The 16,044-nt window shown below is 40.3% G+C and overlaps 1 protein-coding gene across 1 annotated transcript in view; it reads left to right on the forward strand.

Moving 5' to 3' along the window:
- LOC126299594 (tyrosine-protein phosphatase 69D) overlaps positions 1-16,044 on the forward strand; it is a 365,347-nt gene that overhangs the window by 134,663 nt on the left and 214,640 nt on the right. The window contains exon 9 of the mRNA XM_049991615.1: positions 2,491-2,566. Within this exon, the coding sequence (XP_049847572.1) occupies positions 2,491-2,566 (76 nt within the window). The remainder of the gene's footprint in view (positions 1-2,490; positions 2,567-16,044) is intronic.

Consider the following 16,044-nt stretch of genomic DNA (forward strand, 5'->3'; position numbering starts at 1 on the left):
ATAACAACATTGCAAACCGTGCGATCAGTGTAGGATTCGTGATGGGTACTAGTGACAAATTCCCGACAATGGCTCAGTCCATGTAATTCTGCAGCCCAAGTTTTGTAAGATTGGCCTGGGTATTTCTGACAATGGCAAAATTCTACATGTGTTGCAGTGAGATGCATTCTGTCACAGTAATAGGTTGAGAGAAGGTTGCACATTTCATCAAATAATACTCTGGCCGATTCTTGCAAAGGCGCAAGTTGGCACAACAACTGATAAATGCGTGGTGAAAGCCAGGAAGGAAAGAAACACCTACACAGGTTTGCATCACCCACACGAAAAATCTGCAAATGTTGGCATAACATTCCATTACGAAATATCGTATTCATGATCCATGGAACTAGTATTAATCTTATCTAATCTGTAGGAGTCCCAGACTTCGGCCGATTCATCGTATGCAGGAAAGGGCGACCATTGCTCTGATGGGAGAGTAACCTGCTGCAAACACACATACAAGAAGCTGCTGTTATTTTGTGAAAGCTTGCTGCTGGGCAATCAGAATGTTTGTCAGGTGACTGAGCACTGATACTAACACGTGGAGAAAATGTAACCCTCACTTGTCGCCAGGTTTGCTATAGGAAGAACAAACACAATTTGTGGAACATAATACTTAACAGAGCAACATGTAAGACACAATGAAGTACAGGTTGTTCATAGCACTGAACACAGTGAGTGGACAACAATAATACAGATTATACAATGAGCCGAGCACTCGTTTGTGATCACTTAAATAATACTTTTTCTTTGGCGGCTCACCAGAGTGCGCCATGGGGCCAACCCAGGTGGCCTCTGTAAGTGGGCCTGCAAACTGTATGGATGTGCGGTCTCTGAAATCGCGTCCATCATGAGTGAAGATAATATCAGTGTTCATTTGGATGTGCAAGATAATGGAGCCACATCACATACCTTGAGTGAGGAAACTGGCTCATTTGCAGCAAGATAAGAATCCACATGGACAGGGCAACAACTTCTGTATCACTGCAGATTGTCAGGATGGAGCTTCTCTTGATGTAGCGCCACAGAGAGCTGTGCTGTCAATGGTGCACCCAGCGACCATACTGAACACTGAAGTGACACAATGTCATCCTTGTAGAAGAGTCCCAATCTTGCCTACAGCATGACAATGAATGTATGTGTCTGTGGAGACTCAGTTACTAGTAGTCTTAATAGCATTTGTTACATTTCTGGCGTGTTAAGTTGGGTGGCTGTGGCCTGTTGCTGAGTTATCTTTTAACAAGATAATGTAAGACTGCATGTTGCTAATGGTGTCTGGATCTGTCTCAGTCCTGAGTGTATTCAGCTGTTACTGTGGCCAGCATGTTCTACAGATCTCTCACCTAAAATATCCAGTTATAGATTGTCGAGAGACTGGTATGCCCTTGCCCTCCAGCCACAGCCACTATGATTGATTATCTCTGGCCTAGAGTTAAAGCAGTATGAAATGATGTACCTGTCTCAATCCTCCAAGTGTAGTTTGACTCAATGCCCAGCCAGATTGGAGCCATTGTTGCTGCCAGAGGTTAGGTGTCCACTCAGTGCACTAAATTTTGCACTCTGTATACCCCTATATCGCTTACAAATTTAATCATAAGTTTTTCCTACTATTCTGTGTAAGCACAGTATGTAAAATTTTATTATTTGCTATCTCTTGTGGGTTTGAAATTTTAATGACCATTAGTGTATGTTGGCTACCTGCCTGCTATCATTTATTATTTGCCCATTTTCTTTAATAGCAAAGTCCTCACATTCCTTAACAGTTCCCAGGTTTCTGTTTTAACTATTGCCGATATAGATTTAATTTGATTAACTGAATTAATAATTTCAGGTGTTATACAGTGTTTTTTTTTTCGTTTTTAATCACTCTCCTTAAGCTAGCTTAGTACAGTTATTGCTGCTAAAGTTTTTTGTGTCACTGAGGCAATGATCATCACATGGCTTACAAGCTGTTGGACTACCTTGTTTGGTAAAATAAAATGAAGCTGAAATTACATTAACGGAAAGAACTTAGGACGGCAAAATTAATGGAGCAGTAAACAGCAGGACTTGGTGAAAAATATCACCAAATTTAGGGGTAGGATAATAATGCCAGAGACTCTTGTAAGTACTCCTTTGGTTTGGAAAAAGGCATTACAAGATAAAAAAATTTCGAGAGAGTGGTTGTAGTGACACTTGCATATTAATGGTGATATATTATGCAGACAGACTGGGCATTTTTTTTTTTATTTATTTTTTTTTTTTTTTTTTTTTTTTTTTTTTTTTTTTTTTTGTAGTAACAGTGCATTGTAAAAAAAATGAAATGGTTGTAGTTTTGAGCTGCACTATACAACCATTTCATCACGTTACTAAATGATGGTCTTAGAATTCCCCAATAATAAATGTGTCCTTTACTATTTCGTTATTACTTTTCCTTGTTGCCGTCATAAATATTTGCATGAATTGTTACAGATGTCCGCATGTAGTGAATATACAAAGCAGTGTGGAAACTGGTCCAATGAAGTCTATGGAAAGACACTGGATGGAGGTAACAGCAGACTGAAGAAAATGTTCAAAACATTTTGCTTGCACTTTATGTAGATGCTTCAGTAGCATATAACTGTGATTGCAAAGTCATTGATGCTTTTGTGTAAGAGACTTAATAATCACACCTGGAATAAAAACCAACTGAAAATAGTTTACAGTTGCAAGTAAATAAAATTTTACAGTATTTACTGCTAAGCATACTTTCCTCATATTACCTACTATAGTGTAGGATTTTTAAACCATAGAAATCTTTCATTAGATTTGTTATCTCATAGATACATCACTGAATACAATACCGCATTGCCACTAAATGATGTCCATACAGTCAGCTGATGGTGTCTAGTTTACATATGGATTCAGTTTCACATGAACTTTACCAAATCTAAGAATAGATGTGACATTCAGAAAGCATGAGGTGATGGAAGATTGTGGGCTTGAATATGAACTCGTGGGCTAAAGCAATGAGGGAATTCGTGAGAGACAGTTATTTTCACATACCTCATTGTTATATACAGATAGATTTTTTTTGATTGAATTACCTGTTTGTGTCACAAGGAGCTGGCATCAAGAACTTTGACATCTTGAAGATAACATGAATTTAAGAACTTTCATCATGTTGTTGTTGCTAGTTTGAAGCATTGTAAATTTTCTTTTTCTCAAGGAGTGGAGCAAGTTGTGTATAGTTTAAATATCTAGATAAAAATTAAAGCAGTTGGGCAGTATTTTGTTATTGAGTAAATGGACTTAAATTAATTTTGTTTTATATTTGAAAATGGCTTTTAATTTTGGACCGGCATTATGGTCAACCTCAACAGAATATGAGAGTCCTCCTTTCGACTAGGACAATGGTTACATCTCTTCGCATTTTATCATTACAGGGGTCACGAGACCCATAAGGATGATGCTATCGTTTATCACCTAAGGAAGTCATCAGAAGATAAAAACCAATTGCAAAATGGTTTAGATAAGATATCTGTATTCTGTGAAAATTGACAATTAACTCTAAATAATGAAAAGTGGGAGGTCATCCACATAAGTGCGAAAGGAATCCATTAAACTTCAGTTACGTGATAAATCAATCAAATCTAAAGGCCGTAAATTCAACTAAATATGTATGAATTACAGTTTCGAACAACTTAAATTGGAAGGAACACACACACAAAATGTTATGGGGAAATGAACCAAAGACCACATTTTATTGGTGTAATCCTTAAAAGGTAATGAGCTTATACACACAGCACTTACAGTAATAGTTCAGAAACACGCTGATTGTCTTGTTAATTTATCTGATTAACTCACATTTAAATTATCATCAACTGAATAGAGAGAGTGAACCTACTGCAGCTACTGTTTTCCTTTAGACATGAAATTATACACAGTGGAAATAAGAGCAGTAGGCTGCTTTTGTATCTGATTCCGCCCCAATGTGAGAAAGTGTTTTTAATGAGCAAGCAGTTGAGCTTAATCTCTCAACAGTCTAGAGTACATATTATTCTGTATATAGTTCACAGTGAAGGTGGAACCACAGGAACTAAGGAATATCTGCTCCCTCTGTCTCTTGGTTATTGTATGTCACTGAGAATACCTATGGTTTTTTAGGACTTGGGAGCTATTGAGTGAAGCTGGTCTTGTTAACCATTTGACTGCTGTTGTTGAGTTAATGTGTCATGCTCCTTTGCTCCCCCAAGGTGCTATTGATGAGAGTGTGGCCTCTGGGTTTTCCTCTAGTGTTACCGAAAAGTTAACTTGAGTCACCTTGCCATCCACTGAACATTAATACCAAACATACTCATACCACCACTCTGGTACCTGCGTGTTGTTGACAGATTTAAGCGTCTGCCCCCCCCCCCCTTCCTCCCCCATAAATCACTATCTTTTCACAGTTTTGGCTGCTTAGTTGTGTTTGGGTACTTTATTGTTGTTTTGTTTTGCTGCATTCAACTTACATAAGTATCACTGTTCATCAGAATTTGCACCACACTGTTTTTCTTATCAGATGTTTCAGTGAGGAAGTTATTGTATGATGAGCAACAGTGAGGCTGATTTATTAGATGACATTGTAAATGATAAGCTCCTCCATCAATTCTGAAAGCTACTATCTTAAGCTTTCTACATCAGAAGATGTGATGCTACAGTAAACAAGAAATGTAATTGATAGTTCATCTGATTCTGAAAATGATAGTGACATGATTAGGAAGAAATCACGGTTCAGTGACAGATTTAATGGGAAAGAAAGTGATTTTTGTACATTTAATCACACATGTAATGATTCACCTTTGGGCCACAACTGTCGACTAGGGAATGATTCAAGCATTCTGTCATTCTTCATGTTGTTGTCAACTATTCATATAGAAAAAAAAAAATTATACACCTTGATTTCCATTGTAATGAAGATTTAGTTATGCATTTTTACACAAAACATCTCATTCTTGTACATTTACGTAAACTGTTTAGGTCCATACACATCTGCACATCTTGAACCCATGTAACTGTCTATGGATGTGTTATGGGTGCCTGATTTCGAAAGTTACATTTAAGTTATGAAATATTACTAACTGCATTGACTGAGCTATGTCATCCATTTGTGAAGGACAAGAAGTTAACAGAAATGTAAGAATTGCAGTGCCAAATTTCATAACACATAGAGTAGATGTGCTGTTTACATAGTGTACTTAATAGAGATATGCAATCTCTTCCCCTTTAGTGATTGAACACACAATTAGTCTTTTGAAAAATTGTTCATGGAAGCTAGCAAATAATCTGATCATACAATAAAAGTAAAGTTGAAGAGTTTTTAACATAGTTCACAATGAAGTACACATGATACCATGTCACAAATGATCAGTATATTTTGTTCATTATATGTAATAGTAGCATATTGATACACCTTGAATAATATATGGCTTTTGTCCCTCATACCCAATGAAGCAGTATAATATGCACACATACAGGAAGTAATGAGTGATGTTTGAGCCAGAAATATACACTTAACTAAAATAAAATGTGTTAATTTATTTATTAGAGAGAAGAATACATGTAGTACAGTGGGTATCATTGATGTGTAGCAATGAAGAAGCACTGAACTGCCATAATAATTTTGTGTGTCTTAATGGCCTTGTGCAAGTCTTGCAATTGTACAGCACTTCGGTGACTTGCGTGTCCCTAATCTGCCCTAGTTACCCAACTGGGAAAAGGGGACCTAACGTGGAATTTGAACCACATGTCGTTTCTGGCAGATCTCCATATTGTTGGAAGATGAATGCTAGGTTAAAGGCAGACTGGAAAATCTGTGCTCCAACCAGGATTTGATCGTGCAACCTTTCAGTTTCCATCACATGCTTTATCGCTAGACCGCCAGGCACAACACTGAGCTATGGATGTGCTCTGAAAGCGACATGGTAACTATCAGAATGTATGAGCAAAATTGCATCAAGCAATTGAAGAAAAAACTGTCTTTAAATCTCTGTGGACTTTTTAGAACCGCAAATTCGTGGTTAATCCTCAATCCTGAGGAAATTTTTACATTTATAATAATGTTCCTCTAAGAGGTGAAAATAAGATCATTTAAACACCCCCCCCCCCCCCCCCAACTTATTAACTTGCTTAATCTGATTAATGGGAAGGGGGGAGGGAGATTCAGAGACGAATGTTCGGATAGCTCAGTAATCTTCAGTGCCAGATACTACAAGAAATGTGATGTACGTAATGTAACAGTCCAGAAGAAGGAACCTCCCAAGTACATTTCTCGTAATGACTGTGACAGAAATATTTGAGAAATGTGAACTTACATAGATGTATACCAATAATCACTTTTAACACACACCAGCCATGAAGGAACTGAGTGTAGTAATACAATAATTTTGGTATTGGGCTTACACTATCTGTTCAAAGGGATCTGGACACCTATTAGTGTACGTTAATATAAGGTGTGCCCACTCTTTGCCTATATGATGATTTGAACTCTGCTGGCGACACATTCAAAGAGGTTTCTGAATGTTTGTGAAGGAATCATATTCCAGTCTTCCTCAAGAAACCAGAGAAAGTAACTATGTTAGATGCTGGGGCCTAGAATGAAGTCATCGTTCTAACTCGTGCCAAAGGTATTCCATTTGGTTTAGGTCAGGACTCTGAGCAGGCTAGTCCATTTCAATAATGATACCATCCATTGCCTCACTGACACTGCTTTATGTCAGGATACATCGTCATGCCAAAATAATCAGTCGTCCTTCATAAGTGCAATAAGGGGACCACGCCCTAAACATGACCACCACCCACATATGCTAACATCACTTCCTCTGTACCACACTGTTGGCACTAGACACAATGGCCAAATCCAAACCATTCCATCTGGATACCATATGGTTTAGCATGATATATCACTCCAAATGACTCATTTTTAGTCATCCACTGTCCAGCAGTGTCGCTTTGTACACTACCTCAACCGTTGCTTAGCATTGACTACAGAAATGTGTGGCCTACAAGGAGCTGCTTAACCATTGTACCCCATTCTTTTAAACTCCCTATGCTTGGTCATTGTGCTACCTGACTTCTAGTAGGACTTGGAATTCACAAGTGATTCCTTCTGTTGATTTAATGCTATTTTTTTTACAATCGTCATATGCAGTGCTGGACAGTACCTATCTATCAGTACACAAGATTTGCCTGGTCTGCTGTGTTGTTCCTCGTCATTTTCACTTCAGTCACATTGCCAACAGTTGACATGGTCAGGTATAGAAAAGTGATCAGATAGTGTACATTTTGGAATAGTAGGGCTCAAACTCCTGACTGGCTGTATACATGTTGATCACACTCAAACCAAAAGCTTACATACAAACTCCAAGATAAGATCTATAGGTAGCATATGTATCTGACATCATCATATTTCCCGACACTTGTATCACAACAAATCATACTATAAGACGCGTTTCGGAGATATCTTTAATGCAGTGTATATTGGCTTTGCTGCATATTTAACATTTTTTTTTCATGTTTTCAGTTCTAAAATTGAGGCTTTTAATGTTTTATATGTGTTCATTCTGCAGTGTTTGAGTTTGTGAGACGAAACAGTGATGTTTCCATTATGTCATGGGTCTTGTGTTGTGGTTTGCTGAAATAAGCCATTCGAGCAGCCACCATGTTGATTTAACTGCTTGCAAAGCTAGCATACTGTATTTATTGGCTGTTTTATTCATAATTGTGTATTACAAAAATATGTAGTATAAGTGGGACATCATATTAAAGATTTCTCCAAGAAAAGTCATTTTTAGTAAGGTTTGTTGTGTAAAGTGACAGAAAATATGATGTCAGTGGGAAAACATTACCACCATTTTTAAGCATGTCATATTGTAGGCTAAATAGGCAGTTACAACAATGGAATTGCTTGTTATTGCATATTAATCCCTGTTTTGCTCGCCATCATTCTTTTGTTTATAGATGAAATCAGCCCATCACCCCTTCTGCACTGCAAAATGGTCTGTGGTAATTCCATTAAAATTTGGGCAATTCAACAGTTTGTTTTCAAGCTCGTGTTCCAGATTGTTGTGTAACAAATTGCACACTGAATTCATATTGTGTTGCTTTGAGGCTCATGGTATGTCCCAGTTATTTGCAATGAAATAGTATTCACTATAACTCAGGCACTCTACACTCACAAAAAGAAACTTGCTAATAATGGTAATGGGACATATTTTGTATGTATATTTCCTCTGCTCATTTGTGAAACACTCACTTAGGTTGTGACACTTTTATTACCATACTCTAGTGCACTCTAGTAATACACTTACAAACTGATTCCTACAGTGGGTAGAATTGCCAGAGAGGAAAAAAAAAAAAAACTATCTAAAACATTATCAAAATAATACGAATACTAAATGTCAATTAATGACGCTCAAAGCATAATAGGGATATTCAGAGACAGAGGTTCGAATACAAGTTTCAGCTACTGTTCATTCCCATTTGGTGTAGGCAGTGGAATGTGAAATAGGACTCCCTCATGCTCTCCCATTTGGGCTTGCAGGAGGCCATGCTCCCAAGCCCCTACCACATACAGCTAACCAGAACTTCAAGATGCAGAGTTAAGACTATCTACTACTTGTTTGAGAAACATCACTTGATATCAGAAGTTCCAAAAACATTGACTGCCTTTATTTATGTGACAAATATTTGAAATGCATCCTGATAATTTAAATTTTGTAGTGCATTACTGAGAAAAATGTTTTAATAAACATTTTGGGGTGGCTCTTCCTCAGGTTCTGTAACTACGAGCTTCTCGTGGTCTCTGTTGTACAATGTCCTATTGATCATACACAATTGGCACCAAATATCTTATTATAAAAACATAGTTTTGCATGTGACACAATATTAATGCCCACTGGTGACTCCAGGGCCATGAACGTAGATGTGTCCAGGTTCTTTCTTTCGTCTGTCTGGAAAACTGAATAACTGATAACTTAGATGTTGAATTCAGGAGAATGGCTAAACACTACTATTATGTACTATAGATCTTGGAACATGTGCTTGTAAAAGCATTACATTGTCCTGAAATGCAACAGGATATTGTAATTTTCTCCTTTTGTTACTAACCACTACTTGGAGTCCTCTAAGCAATTTTTGTGTAGTATACTTTAATTTTGAAGTATGTATTTGCTACCTTTTCAAATAGATGTGTTTTAGGAATATTATTCATTATCTTGGGCTCTTTATTCTACAATTTTATTCCCTGGTAGAAAATGCTGTTTTTTAGTTTTTTTGTTTGTTTTCACCTCACTAAAAGTGGCTGTTGTTCCATAATTGTGTATAGAACTATTAGTGAAGTACCTAGTCATGTTTACCCTGATATGCACAACAGATTAGTAGATGTATCCACTTGGTGCAGTAAGGATGAGCAGGTTTTTTAAAAAAAATAGTTCTTTACAACGAACCCAACGGCTATTGTTCTTATGGCCCTTTTCTGCAGTTTGACAACTGTGTCCATGCTTTACACCTTTGATCTCCAGAAAATAATCCCATAGCCAAGAATTTAGTATACGTAGGAGTAGTATGTCACCACAAAACATAGCCTGTTACAACTTTAGGAGCGTAACATGCTGATGGCATTCTTTTTGCCAGTATCTTGTCGTGCACATTACGTGTCAATTAACAATCAACGTGCATCCCTAAAAACTTTGTTTGTTACACAATCTATAAATTTATCATTTATACTTGATATGACAAAGTTGTTTATTCACTCTATGCTGATGTGCATACAGTTTGTTTTCTTTATGTTCAATGTTAATTTATTACATACTGACCAATCATAAACACCCCTGATGGTTTTATTTGCTTTCTCTCATAGGAGTTCTGGTGTGTTATCAGTGACAATGTGGTTATCATCAGCAAATACATTTTCTTTATATCTTATACTGCCAAGAAAGTCATTATGTATATGAAGAACAGAATTGGACCCAATCCACTACCCTGAGGCACACTTTTGTATGTGTTTCATCTTGGACAGTTGTTTTACCAAGAATTTACCCTCTGCACTTTGGAAACCAGACTGTACTTCGTTAAAAATATTGGACTTATTCTTGTAACATGTTAGTCTATCTTTCATGATTGATTCAATTATTTCTAAGAACGACAACAGTTGTTAGTCGCCTGTAGTTTTTCACACTCTCTGCATTACTTTTCTTTAGCAAGGCTGCAAGTCAAGTGTTTTAGGTTCTCAGGAAAAATATCATACTTATGGAATGCATTTATTATGTTTGTTAATGGTGTTGGTATGCTGTATATGCACACCTTCTGGACAGAGACTGAAATCTCATCTAAGCTTGCTGACTTCTAATTTTTAATTTCTGTATTGTATTCCTGGTTTTATGGAAAGAATAGACTGCTACTCACCACATAGTGGAGATGTTGAGTCACAGGCAGGCAAAACAAAAGACTGCTAAACATATAAATTTTCAGTGAAAGGGCCTATTTTTGAATTAATCTCTCTCTCTCTCTCTCTCTCTCTCTCTCTCTCTCTCTCTCTCTCAAGCAAACACACACACACACACACACACACACACACACACACACACACACACACACACACTGTCTCTGGTTGCTGAGGCCAGACTGCAACAGTGCCTGGTGAGATAAGCAGTCTGGGTGGTTGGTGGGAGTACAGGAGAGGCTGACAGGAGAACGGGGGGGAGGGGGGGGGGGAGGGGGGGGGGAGGGAAGATAGCAGTGTATGGGTGGATTAAGGTGAGATGCTGCTTGTGGGAGCATACAGGGGTGAGGTGGAGAGAGGGTAGAGCAGCTAGGTGCAGTTGGAAGGTTAGACAGACGGTGGGGGAAGGAGAGAAGTAAAAGGACTACAGGTTCGTTGGTGGAACAGAAGGCTGTGTAGTGCTGGGGGAATGAGGCCAGGAGGGTTGCAGGGACATAGAATGCATTGCAGGGAGAGTTTCAACCTGCATGGTTAAGAAAAGCTGGTGTTGGTTGTAAGGATCCAGGTGGCACAGGCTGTGAAGCAGTCATTGAAATGAAGAGTGCGGTGTTGGGCAGCATACTCAGGAAGTGAGTGGTCCAGCTGTTTCTTGGCCACAATTTGTCGGTGACCATTCGTGCTCGTTGGTTGTCATGTCCACACAAGGCGCAGCACAGGGATTTCAACTTAGCTTTTAGAGCACATGACTGGTTCCACAAGTAGCCCTGCCTTTGATGGGATTGGTGATGCTTCTGACCAGACTGGAGTAGGTAGTGGTGGGAGGCTGTATTGGACAGCTCTTGCAGCTAGGTCCATTACAGAGATATGAGACACGAGGCAATGAATGGGGATCAGTGGTTCTGTAGGAATGGACGAGGATATTGTGTAGGTTCAGTGGGTGGTGGAATACTCTGTGGGAGGAGTGGGAAGGATGGTGAGTAGGGAATTCCTCATTTCAGGGCATGATGAGAGGTATTCAAAACCCTGGCAGAGAATGTGATTCACCGAACCATGGGACTTTGGGAGGTGTGGGGTGCCTGACTGCGAATAAACGTCTGCACTACATGGTGAGTAGAAATCTATCCTTTTCATAATATTGTTGTTATTCTGTCCTGGATTTTCCATTGTTTGACGTCAGGTTTTGTCAGAGGGAACAATATTAATGTGCTTGCAGTTTAATTCACCGTGGGCACTAGACATGTCTTACAAAGATTTTGTTCTACCTTCTCTGTAATCCTACAGAAATAGTCATTTACAAACTTTGTCAACTGCAGAGGATTTGAAATTACTCTGCTCTCAACTTCAATTTGTATGTCTGTTCAGTAGACCTTTTCCAGTTTCATGGTTTGTGACATCTTGTACTACTTTGCTCTTATTTTCTGCATTATATGTTATTTTGTCATTCAGTCTTTTTCTCCCCAGTAAACAGTAGCCTCCTGTATATCATTCTTCATCTGTAGTAGTAATTTAGGAACAATGGATTAGTTTAGCACTATTGTAAACAACTGAGAAATTTATTTGTCTGGGAGGACTTTCTGTTACTTAAAGGTATCCACCCATTTTCCACAGCTTCTGCTGTTGAAGGGGCTACTTTTGGAAATACCTCCTCAAAAATTAATTTACTGTTTGCAGAATTTAGAGAGCTTAGATGCTAAGTTGTTTTCCACTCACACTTCATCCCAGATTTGTTTTGCCAGTGCCCTAGAAAAAGTATGTAATTTGCATGCCGAGAAGGTCCATTTGTAGACCTGTGCAGTTTTGGAGGTTTTACACTATACAGTTTGCCATGTCAGTATTTGTCAGTACATGGTCTAAGATTGATGCTGAGCTTTGCTATACCATAGCAGCAGTGTTTAACATTTCTGATATTTGAAAAGTGTTGAATTTTTAGGAAGTTATTACTAATTTCACCCTCAACACCTGTATTAATATCCATGTTTCCACATATTATTTTATCAGTTTTGGGACTGAGGTTCTTTCATATATTTATGTGGCTGTTGCAAGAAAAATACACATTGTGACAAACGAACTGCTAGAAGTTCTTGCAGCTGGTCCAAATCCACGTGTATGGTTCATAGACACCATCACGAAAAGGTCGTGTGTGGAGAAGACCAATGGAGTGTCATGACTTGCACAGCATCGCAGAGTGTTTCCAACATTGAAGAGCACCTAAATTTAACAGCTGAGTGCAAGATGGTTGAAGACTGTCACCTCTTACCCATACGTACCTGGAGACAACAAGGGAGATGATATTTTATCCACATTGAAAGAGACCAACACATAGGTCGCATGTGTGCTTCTTTGGAGTGAGTAATTTCAGGAAGTACTGTGAGGAACCCCTGACTTTCCAGAGATATTAGGATGACACCACTTAACATGATGCTAGGTAACATACATAAGGAAGGAAAGAAGAAATAATTATTTGAAGATGATGTCCATCCACACAAACCATCCTTAGCCTAATAGTACCCGTGGAAGCACAATACTGCAAGAATAGAGTGGACACGTAGATGTATAGATCTTAGATATTCTGTGCATATGTGAAGTTCTTTGTTGCCCCAATGCTGACGGGCCCTTCCCTCTCCTCATATTCCCCAAACCCTAAAATAATTTATCCCTAAAAGTCACGTATGCAGGGTAGAAGTCGAGGTGTTTCACTTACCTCCGTACAACTGACAACAAAAGTCTCATTTGAGTAGTACAAATGTTCTCTCTGAAGTTATGACAACTATATTGCACTGTGTAGTGTGGAAGTAATGAATGTGTGCCTGCTGCATTCATAGTGCTGTTGCCCTATGCTCCTCTGTTGCCCTCAGTTCAGATTAACCTCTAGCTTTTTTCGTGTGTGTTCCCAGATTTTCCTAAATCATTTCATATGAATACTAGTGTGATTTCTATCTCTAACCATGGCAGAATCCTTTTCTTTAGCTTTCTCCAAATGAGATAGCGGTGACAGCTGAAATTTTCTGAGTCTGTTATCAGTTACTGACATCATGTAGTTTGTGCATTGCTATGTAGGTAACCATTCAATTACAAATTATTCATTTGTTGAGATGCCTCATTGTCATGTTCCTCGTGTCTTCCACTGGAACACTGTTTATAATCTAAATGGTTGTGTATACTTTGTAAGCCACAGTTCAATGCCTGGCAGAGGATATTAACAATTTTTTGTGCTATTGTTGTCATGTGTTTTGTAACAGAGAAATTACTGTTCCTCCTCCTCCTCCTCCTCGTCCTCCTCCTCCTCCTCCTCCTCCTCCTCCTCCTCCTCCTCCGTGTGCATCGCAATCACTGTTACTTTCCCCCCTGCAGGTCCGGGGGTTAGAATAGGTCTGAGGTATTCCTACCCGTCATAAGAGGAGTCTCACCGTTTCGGCCTTTGTGATGGTCCCCTGTAGGGTTTGGCCACCATTTTTCAAAATTTTCCCGAAGAGCGAGCCAATTGCGGAAAGGCACCTTACTTGGTGCATAGTGTCCATCATGCGCTGAAACTTCTTGCATCCTTCATCGTCGTGGATGTGCACTTCCATTCATTCTCCAGCTGTTGGGTGAGGTCACCCTTCTGGGTGCATTTTCCTCCATCCTCTGTGCAGTATTGCTTTCTGCGCTGTCAACGATAATGGACTTCTTAGCTCATTTGCGCCTGATATCCAGCACGGTAGTCAGTCCGTTGGGGTGGGGCACCTTATGTGGTGCTACCCTATTGGTTGTAGCCCCTGACCACACAGGGATCACTCTGCTGATGCCTGCACCATTAACTCTTCACGTATGCCAAGGAGTAAATGCCCATCACCCTGGGGCACCGGGACTCCTGGCAGTCGCCATCCTGCCAGGTGGCCTTTGATGTGACTGGGTGGCGCGCGTGGGGTGGGCCCCTGGTTGGAGTGGGTGGCATCAGGACAGATGACTCGCCATGAAGTGCAGTATGTCACCTCTAGGTGGTGGTCAAACACAAGCAGTCAAGGTCTAACTTCAATGCTAAGAAATACGACCCCAAATCATCCCCCCCTTCCCGTCCACACCATGGGAGGAACGCCAGGCTAAGGATGGCTGTGAAGCTTATTCGCCCTGATACCTCGTATGTACGAGGGTTGATGGGGAATCTTTCTTGTCAGTGAAACCCTTAGTTTTTTGTGGAGTATTTAGAGGACAAGTTTGGGGAGGTGGAGGGCTTGTCCAAATTGCAGTCAGGGTCGGTCTTGATCAAAACAGCATCCTCTGCCCAGTCATGAGCACTACTCACCTGTGACAAGCTGGGTGATGTTCCTGTTTCCATCATGCCCCATAAGAGCTTAAATATGGTCCAGGGTATCATATTTCACAGGGACCTTCTTTTGCAGTCTGATGATGAGCCATGTGTCCACTGGGGTTCGAGGGATAATCAGGTTGCCACTGGTGTCTTCCTCTTGGCCTTTGAGGGTGACACGTTACCCGAGAAGGTCAAGGTGATGGTCTACCTCTGTGACATAAAGCCATAGATCGCTCACCCGATACAGTGCTATAAGTGCTGGAAGTTTGGCCATATGTCCTCCTGCTGTATTTCAGCATCACCTGTCGGGATTGTGGACGTCCTTCACATACTGATACACCCTGTGCCCCACCTCCCATCTGTGTCAACTGCGGAGAGCACCATTCACCTTGGTCACCAGACTGCAAGGTTCTCCAGAAATAGAGAAAAATAATGGAATACAAGACCCTTGCCCCATTGATGGTGAAGCGCACTACTGTCTCTGTTGCTCCTGCATAACCTACTTCAGGAGCAACACTCCCTCCAACCATCAGGGACACCAGTCCCCTCTTTGCAGCCGGTGAAGTATAAGCCTTCTTCAGCTCATCTTGCCAGGAAGGGATCCCTTGGGTCACTCCCTTCCCAGGTTCCTACCAGTGGCAAAGCTGACACCCGCCACAGTCCTCCTCAGTGCCTGAGGCTGAATCAGTGAAGCCATCCCAGCCAGACAAACCTAAGAAGCAGTGAGAAAAACCTAAAAAGAGAAGACCCCCAAGAACCAAGGCACTGTGGTGGCACCCACACCACCACCACTACCTACAAGCTCTGTGTCTGAGGATGAGGTGGAGACTCTGGCATCCGCAGAAGACCTAGATCTCACTGGTCCCTAGACACAATGGATGTCGATCACATAGGTACTCATCTGGTGGCAGCAGGTGACCCTGAGGCATAGACTGCCTCATTGAGTGTTTCTCATGATCATGTAATCCTCCAGTGGAATTGCGGCAGTTTTTCCACCACCTGGCTGAGCTGCGGCAACTGTTAAGTTTTAGGCATGCTTTCTGCATTGCCCTCCACAAGACCTGGTTCCCAGCAATGTGGACCCCTGACCTCTGCAGCTGTAAAAAATATTACAGGAACCGTAGCGACTATAATAGTGTCAGGTACAGTTTGGATCGATGCCCTGAACTCAGTAAGTAGTGAACCTGTGGCTGTCAGGTTAAGGACGACACAGGAAATAACTGTCTGCATTGTATACCTTCCTCCAGATGGTGCAGTACCCCTGAATGTATTGGCT

The sequence above is a fragment of the Schistocerca gregaria genome, chromosome X, assembly GCF_023897955.1.
Source record: "Schistocerca gregaria isolate iqSchGreg1 chromosome X, iqSchGreg1.2, whole genome shotgun sequence".
Lineage (NCBI taxonomy): Eukaryota > Metazoa > Arthropoda > Insecta > Orthoptera > Acrididae > Schistocerca > Schistocerca gregaria.